The sequence below is a fragment of the Chaetodon trifascialis genome, chromosome 6 (assembly GCF_039877785.1).
Source record: "Chaetodon trifascialis isolate fChaTrf1 chromosome 6, fChaTrf1.hap1, whole genome shotgun sequence".
Lineage (NCBI taxonomy): Eukaryota > Metazoa > Chordata > Actinopteri > Chaetodontiformes > Chaetodontidae > Chaetodon > Chaetodon trifascialis.
Genome location: NC_092061.1, coordinates 27383979 through 27393172, shown reverse-complemented (window position 1 = coordinate 27393172; position 9194 = coordinate 27383979). Strand labels below are relative to the sequence as shown.

At 42.5% G+C, this 9194-nt stretch overlaps 1 protein-coding gene across 1 annotated transcript in view; it reads left to right on the top strand.

The window, feature by feature from the left end:
* Positions 1-223: 223 nt before the first annotated feature.
* Positions 224-9194, top strand: part of cacna1ba (calcium channel, voltage-dependent, N type, alpha 1B subunit, a) — a 149177-nt gene continuing 140206 nt past the window's right edge. The window contains exons 1-3 of the mRNA XM_070963724.1: positions 224-1205; positions 3699-3804; positions 6280-6419. Coding sequence (XP_070819825.1) covers positions 946-1205; positions 3699-3804; positions 6280-6419 — 506 coding nt within the window. The 5' untranslated portion in view covers positions 224-945. The remainder of the gene's footprint in view (positions 1206-3698; positions 3805-6279; positions 6420-9194) is intronic.

Genomic DNA, 9194 nt, shown 5'->3' with positions numbered 1-9194 from the left:
TTCGCGGTGTCTTACATTGTCAGTACATTTGATTTATTAAGCATATTCTACAGCCTAAGAGATATCTGTCAGGTCTGACATACACATGCACTTATTCTGAAAGTGATTACGGAAGTTTTTATTTATTCCTTCTAACTTGATCCCGGTGTGGCGCCCTCGCGCTCTCCTCCCTGTTGCTATGGAAACAGGGCCGGTCAAGGTGGAGCCACTGGCTGGCATCTTCTCGGTCACGTGGGGGTCTCTGGATAAGGAGCAGTGGAGAAAGTGGTGTCTCAACATTCACGTTAAGAGAGAGTTTAAGGTGAGACTGCTCGTCCGTGTTTTCTCCATTAAAGATTCAAACAAACTGACAGCGGCATGTTTTTCTTACCTTGACCGCGGGGCGAAGTGGTACAAAGAAGAATTATTCAGCGTTCTGCCCGCAATGGAAACGAGTGTTTAGAGGAACCGAAATAATGTTTGTGGACGCTTTCTGGAGGAAAATACGTCTCGACTCCCCACTCTGACGGTGAGCGCTGTTTTGTCTGCTCTGGTCTTCTGTGTTAAACTCCCCGAGGCTTTTGGTTGAAGGCGCATCCTGTAGCATGGACTTGAAGCGTTGACGCCACTAGTCTGTGTTTGAGCTCCTTCTGAGGACCGGGGCAGCCAGTCGAAGGAGGAACACCCATGAAAAATGATGCATCATGGAATCTGATAACCTAAACTTTGAGCAACAATTTCCTGTCGCGGAGAGTGACAGCATGGGAAGCAGCACAGACTAACGCTGGTGACAAAGAGCCTCCCTCACCGTGTTTTGTTGTGAATGTTTGACTCTCATGTTCGTGGACGACTCACGCACCTAAAGAACCTGGGGGACGGGACGACAGTGTGTGTTGTGATGCTTCTTCTCCATTTCTTGTCTGGTGTCAGTTTTGGTTTCTCCAGCAAGATCTGCGCTATCCCAGCATGGCTCGCTTTGAAGACGAACTGTCCAGCCGCTATGGAGGCAGCTGTCCCGCGGGCCCGGCCAGAGGGGCCAGCCGGCAGTCGGGGCCTCAGGGGGGGCAGAGGATGTACAAGCAGACGATGGCCCAGAGAGCCAGGACCATGGCCATTTACAACCCCATTCCTGTCAAACAGAACTGCCTCACCGTTAACCGCTCTCTGTTCACCTTCAGCGAGGATAATATCATACGGAAATATGCCAAAAAGATCACCGAATGGCCATATCCTTCCAGTCCAGTCTAACCCTCAGACGTGCCGTTCTGTCCCATAGCGCGAGATCACCCCGCCGAACTCCGCCTTAAAATATGTCAGTTTAAGGTTCCCTGCTTTCCGGCAGAAGATGCATGTATCTAGGTCATGATACACATTCTCACACGAAACGAAAGGATAGAACCTTAATTTCGGCATATATTCAATACGCAAAGGATCGTTTATATCAATAAAAATCCAAACTACCACAGTTGGTTCTCCTGTTGTTTCCACAGCCTGATAAGGAAGAGCGACAATCCTGTTGATTTTCTGTAGAATTAATGTTCTGCCAGGTGTTATTTCAGAGAAGGTCTTAACCTATACCATTTTCTTCAATAAATGTCAACTACCAGTGCCAAGCAAGGGAACCTTAAAGAGACACATTTCTAATGGTGTTCGGCGTCATCCTTTTCTTATTTGGCAACAGAGTAAACAGACCATTAGCTGATCTATTAGTGATTACTAAAAGGTACACCTGTAGGAAGGACTGAGTGCATAACATGTTGCTTGATGTTTGACTTGTGTGTCACTAAAGTTCAGAAATTTGTTTCATGCCAAGTCTTCTTCTTCAGGCTGTCTTGTCATGGTGTTTGATTTTCTTGCATTCTCATTTGATAAAGAATTTGTGTTTGAGATTGTAACACAGGAAGACTTGTGTTTGTCTCTGCTGTGGGCTGATGGAGTGAAGTCCCTGGTCAGAACAGGTGTCATGCTCTCTGTCCTCATGCTCAATTCTTGAATTGGGTTTGGACATAGAGCACATCAAGGTAAAGCTGCTGATTTATAGGTTAGGTTTACTTGGTAGGCCATTGTCTCACTGGCTTTTCATTGCGAAGGCTGTCTGCAGATGGTGCTGTCCAGGGTGCTGAACTTCCAGCAAACAGCAGGCTGGCCTCAGCATCAAGGCGGTGGCAATCTGCATGGGTGTGACATCAAACAAACAGGCTGCAGCAGTAAAAGGCAGCAGGAGGCAGGTTTGAAATTAGCTGCTGAAGCATTTTCAATTGATTAAGTTTGCGCTGAATGATTGTGTGAGCATCAATGCCACCTGTTGACTTTCGTGAATTGACTTACCAATGAAATCATTTGTCGCTAGTGCAGATGTGGATACTTTCTGAGGAAAAGTCAATGCTAAAACACCTTATATGTGAATGAGTGTTGCAGCTGTTGCAATTAATTCACATTAAGTTGTGTACTGGCCTCCATTACATCAGTCACTGGTTGGTTACCCTCAGTGCTGAGCACACATTTATCATGCTTTGATGTTGCACTGCATTACTGAAGCCTTTATCCTGATGCAGAGCGGTCATGCAACACTGTAGGATCTTTTGTGGCCCTGAGCAGCTGGAGGCCCAGTGGCTGGAGTCTATTGGCCAGCTCCCTGTCTCGAGGGCCCCCCCCCCCCATTTTTAGCAGTGCTGGAACAGTCCTGAGGGGATGTTGAAGTGGTGGTGCTAATGACACAACAGAGGTACACTGCAGTGAGGGAAGATACCCACTAATATGCACAAATCTTTGTATAATTTCTTGAAATAGGCAGAAACTCTCCACTTGCTCAGTGCTGCAGAAGTGTTGCATATTGATGAGGGTCCCAACAGGCTTTTGACTGAGGCAGAATTGTGATAATTGTACTTTCATCTGACAGGACGTTGTTTCTATGAATCATTGAGGACAGTGGTGGGTTCCCCCCAGTGCTGAGCAAACGTATATAAGTCACAAGGGAATAAAACTAGCTAACCAACTAGATTATGAACATTGGGGTTAAAGAGACATTACACCAAATTTACACATTAAGTATAGTTTACTTGTGGAGTACTAGTCAGGCTGTAAAAAAAAAAAAAAAAAAAAAACACTTTATAGTGTCTTCTGTGGCTTTGGAGGGACCTTTCCAAAGTCTGAGAAAATAACCCTGGTGATGTCAACAGGGTCATCTCAGCCTGGGCTTGTGACCTCAAAAAATTAACAGGAAGTCTCCATTATAAATTGAGGTTGTGACAAAAAGTCACGATGACCTCTGCCGATTTTCTTTATGTGGGAGAATCATATACATCTCCAGTGCACTCATTTATTGACTGTTGTCATTACAGTATAGTTAATTGAGTCACTTTTCCAGTGTGAAAGCACGACTAACCCAAACCTGCTTAGAATGAGATTGCAATATGGACAGTAAGTTCTGTCCATACTGAGGCAGCCAAGAAGTATCTGATGTAAACTTTATTTGTAGCTGTTTTAGAAATGTATTACTTGTCTTATACATTTGTAAGGAAGCTATGCCACTGAACACCAAGCAAGAATTTAGGTCCAGAGAGAATGTTTCCATTTGTGCTTTTTAAGAGTTTAGGATTGAGTTTTCCTTTTTTCATCTGTAATTCTTGTTATGTGTATTGGTTTAATGGCATGGTTTGTGTTTTAATGTGTAGTAACCTGTGAATTTGCTTTCCACAAGAATTCCTTAACACTGTCACTCCATTTGAGTACATGATCTTGGCCACCATTATAGCAAACTGCATTGTGCTGGCCTTGGAGCAACACCTACCAGCCTTAGACAAAACACCGATGTCAGAACGTTTGGTAAGTAGCCACATGACTGCTTTCCATTTCCCACTGTATAATTCTGCATACCTCATACAGTAGAAAATGCTTTGCTCTGTTATTTTTGTTACCACATTGCAGAGACACGTGTTTTCTGTCCGTATGTGAAGTTATTCTAGAAATGTCTCCAGTTTGTAAAGCAGCCCCAAAAAAACACAGTGGTCTAATTATTTTCAGCTGTAGGCTGCTGCAATCAAGTAACAGAATCCTGCTCTGGTTAATCCAATCCTTCCCCTTTTTCCAGTCCACATGTTCATGGATTTGTAAAGATCAGAGCCCAAATATGTTAAAAAATCTAAATTTTATTCCTCAGTGTCAGACAGGGCCCCTCATCCACAGCACTGCTGGCTCAGCAGAACCCTGCAGGGCTGCCTTTGAGCCCCCCCTGTGTATCATTACCTCAGGTTACCCCTGCTGCACCCTCCCCCACCCCAACCTTTTTGTTAAATCTTTCCATTAAAAGAAGCAAGGGCTGTGAACCTTTCTGTCCAATCAAAGAGCTGGTGTTGGCAGGGGCAGGGCTGTTTTAAGAATGAAATGTCACTCCCTGAGGCAAGGAGCCTCCCAGCTGCCCACTTTCATTGATCCACTCCCTGAGATGGCCTGAAACCCCATCTGACACACATACCACAGAGTTCATGATGATGTGAAGCGATCAGATGTGTCATCAGGACTGGGTCACTGCATAATGAAATCCTATATACAGTTTTAAAGCCTTCTTCTGTCAAATAGTTCTGTCGATTGATGAATCAGTGAATCGTCTAACCAGCTCTAGTCTGTGAACTCCTTAGTATTTTCTGCTTGTGACATTGGTGATGTTGAGCTTGAAGCTTATTCTTTTACAATTCGTTCTAAAGCCCAAACTCAAAGCATATATCCAAAGCAAGAAACAGAAAAAGCTAACTCAAGAGCTGGTGTAACGTTGGAATCTCTTTAGTAGGGTTCCAGTTTCAGAACTGAGACCAGAATGACATGAAAACAGCACTGCATTAAAAAAGCGCACAGGGCAGGGTTGGTGGTCAGTCAGGTACTGCTGAGATGATGAATTACCATCCAGAAAATAATAGAACTTCCCCATTCATGTTACAAGGCAACCGGGAATATGAGCTTGCGTGTATCAGATCTTTGCTGGATGACATTGCATTGGGTTACGTCAAAGTAAGAGCCAGGCTCAACATTTTTGCTGATGACACTGTGTTTCTCTTCTTCTCAGCACTCTGTGTTAGCAAAGACACTGAAGCTGCATTTTCTTACACACTGCTAGTGTCGGTCTGAACACAGCCTTACTTTGAGAAATAGAAACATGACTTTCCATAAAACTGTCATTTTCCTAACAAATTAAGCCAAATGTAAAATGTTGTCTCAACATGTGCACGACATTTGTGTAAAATAGTGTGGTTTAAACCAGGGAGGATTTGATTACAGTGTCAGAGACAGTAAATAAACTGCCATCACCAAGGTCCATGGACACCTGATTATATTTTAAAATGGGGGAGCAAACTTGGAAAGATACACAAGTGGCAGGTGGGACTAGGGGTCCTCCCCCAGAAAAATAGAATTTAAACAAGTTTCCTCCAGTTCTCCACTACCACAGACACCTGCCTGCGCTAGTCCAGATTCATTAGATTGATTGAGGATGCTATGGAAACCAAGATGCATCAACAACAGTATATAATTGGGCGAGGGAGAGAGTAGGGCAGCAAATTAGCGATATTAGCAGTAATTGGACAAATTCACAGGGGGGATGTATTGGTAAAATAAAAGGTGGGTAACTTTAAATGTCCCCTGGCTGAACTGTCCACTGTTAAGTCATGGCAAACTCATAAAAAACAGAGTAAACCCTTGTCACATTTGGAAAAAAGTTTGAGTGTCAACCCTCATTACATCCCAAATGATAGAGTTAGCTAACGTTGACTCACAAAAGAGTCAAGTGATCATTGATAAAGGCTACATAAATATAACTACTTGATTGCAGCACTGAAAAAGTGGGATAGCAAAACCACAGCTTTGCTCTCCCTATTTAGATAACAGGGAAACCTTATGTCTCAGGACCATGGTCAGGTGTTGAAATAGTGAATCCCTTTTTTATTTTCCTTGCAAAAATGAGTCAAATTGAACTCTAAATTTGGAAGTTAGAATACTGGAATCACCTAATTAAATGCATACCATGAGTAATTTTTTGTCCAAATCAGATGGTATGACTTCAGTGTCCTCAACAGTACGTGTTCCTGAGAGTTCTTTAGGGTGTTAAAGCATCTGATACAGCATTGGAGATGATCATGGGGTACTGAATCATACAGACTTGCTCCCTGAAGCTGCTGAGAACAGTCATATAGAGCCTTCTTTGGGTTGGACATTGATAACATTGGCATTGACTGGCCAATATCTGATTTTACTGACTTGGCCAAATGGAAGTCTGTAATTTCATTAATCCTCTTTACTTTTTCACAACAGGACGACACAGAGCCCTACTTTATTGGAATATTTTGTTTTGAGGCTGGCATCAAGATCATCGCCCTGGGCTTTGCCTTTCACAAAGGCTCCTACCTGCGTAATGGCTGGAATGTAATGGACTTTGTGGTGGTCCTAACAGGGTGAGTAGCACTGGCCTAATGGCTTATACAGCTGCTAACTGACAGAGCTGATGGGCAGCAGCGATTAATGAGGGGAGGGGAGAGCTCTGCTGTGTGTGTGTGTGTGTGTGTGTGTGTGTGTGTGTGTGTGTGTGTGTGTGTGTGTGTGTGTGTGTGTGTATGTGTGTGTGTGTGTGTGTGTGTGTGTGTGTGTGTGTGTGTGTGTGTGTGTGTGTGTGTGTGTGTTGCGTTTCTAATGATCAGTAGAGCCAAGCCATTCCAGATGGCGGGGTGTTTTCTTCCTGTCTGAATAAACAGTCTTGATAAGGTGGTAATGTCCACATTAGACATCCAGCAGAACAGAGGGGAATCAATGCATATACGTACAGTGCAGAAACAAGAAATTTCTGCAACACAGGATTTCAGGAAGATATTTTTTATTGTGCCCCATCACACCTTTACAAAGTATGAAGCTTTTGCCTTTTTGAATTGTCAGTAGTGAGGGTCAGAGCTTGTTTCACCTTTGTCAAATACGCTGTTTCAATATATTGTGTTGGAGCTTGTGTCAAAAGATGACCATCACATGACTGATGATTGATGACATTGATGCTTCTGAGTGCCTTATTAGTTTTACAGCTTGGAAAGTTTGCTGTTAATATCTACTGTATGTTCTGCTGTTACATAGTGTGTCACAGTGGGATTCGAGGAGAGGAGAATCATTGAGAAATGTGGTGATGTACATGATGAGAAGTGTGCAAACATTTCGGCCTGATGCAAAGTGATAAAAGGTAGTGAAAATAATATTTCAATCACATCACAGTGCACATCCACCCACATAGAGAAATGTCAGCAATGAAGGAAAAAAGCATGAGCTCACAGTGGACAAACATTTTTCTGTTACTTCAAGCTGCCTTTGTCCTCTGTTTAGACATTCAGCTGTTTCTTTTTACTAAATCCAACTGTTCATACATTCCTTTTAGCTATTTCAATTAGTCACTGACTACCTTTGACTATATGTTTCAACTGTTTATACTTTTAGCTATCTATTTCAACTATGATACCGTTACTTTACATTGACCTTTTCAACTGTTTGTCCATTAATCACAGATATTTATTTCAACTATTTATCCATTACTTTTAGCCAGCTGTTTCAACTTCTCTGCTTGCTTACTTGCTGCCTTACACCTACTCTTAATTCCAACACTGTTCAGGAGAGATAGCTGTCTCTTTTTTTATAATCAAACTTCTTCTAATAATCTAACTTCTATCTTATCAATTCAGCTGAGCGACTCCAACATTTTTTCACTTTCCCCCTGTGGTAGAAGTACCACACAACAAGGCACATTTGTATTTCACAACAAAATAGACAATAAATTTAGGAATTATTTTATGTAGTATTTGCAAGATAATATGTGCATTGACTACAGCATTCTGAACAAGAATGTTATAGATAAACAACACATATAGCCTTCTTCATTGAGCATGGGATTAAAGCTTTATTATGAAATCAGCAAGTTGTTGTGGTCGTGCGTAGGACCCAGTCATGAATGGCAACAGTCATTTCTCCTGAGTTCACCATTCCAAAGCTTCAAATCTTAATCTGGCAGGAAAAAAGCCCCAGAGCATCACAAGGCTTCATCTACCCATCACTAGTTTTCAAGTGTTGTTTTTGTACGCTCACACATCCACACATGCTTTATGGATGGAACTAACAACTGATTTCATTAGATGTTTTTATGGATTAATCAATAAATTTTTTAGTCTATAAAATAATAAATATAATCAGCAGTTACCAGAGCCCAAAGTAATGTCTTCAAATTGCTTATTTCTCTGACCATCAGCCAAAAAGCACAAAGGCAACAAATCATCATTTTTGAATAACTGTAACCAGCAAATGTTTAGTACTTAAATCCTTTAAGCTGCTACTATAGTTTTATTGATTAATACCCTGTTCTTCAACTACTTTACTAACTGAATCCTTTCATTACTGTGTAAAGCTGACATGGATCTAAAGTATTCATTTACATGGACTTGCTGAATGTTTACTTTGATCCTCAGCAGTTGATCCGACTGATAGTACTGGCTATATTGTACACGTCTTCACATCATTGCCGTGATATAGTTATCGATTCATGCTGTAGAAATGCCCATCAACAGACATGAGAATGTTGGTAAACCGGCTGTAAGCTCTTTTTTGTCATTCTATCATCTCAGATTGTCTGTGGAGTAAACAGAGAGCATCCCTTGGGAGTATTAAGCTAGTTACGGGAATAGTGCTGTTGGTGCAGGGGGATGGAGAGCAGAGGAGGCTGGAGTGTTGGGGGTTGGTGGGGAAGGGTGGGGGTAGTGACGGAGGATGCTGTTACGCTGCAGATAGTCCCTGGGTACCTGGTGGTTCCACCAGGGGATGTCCAGGCCTCTCTTACATAATGATACAGAGATTTATTTGGCTCATCTATTGGGGCTTGTGTCAGGAACTTCATTGCAATAAACAGAGCCCGCCAATTCCCAAACCCCTCATCAACGCCTCTGCCCCTCCCACTGGAAGTCACAGGGAGTCACTGAGTGTTTTTCTTGTTGGCTGAAAAGAAGGGGCAGCAGTAGCTGGAAAATGTAGTAAATGCTGTCAACCAGAATGAGTCTGGTTTTGCTGGAATGGAGCTATTTGTGCTTTGTGTGTGTGTGTGTGTGTGTGTGTGTGTGTGTGTGTGTGTGTGTGTGTGTGTGTGTGTGTGTGTGTGTGTGTGTGTGTGTGTGTGTGTGTGTGTGTGTGTGTGTGAGAGAGAGAATAAACAT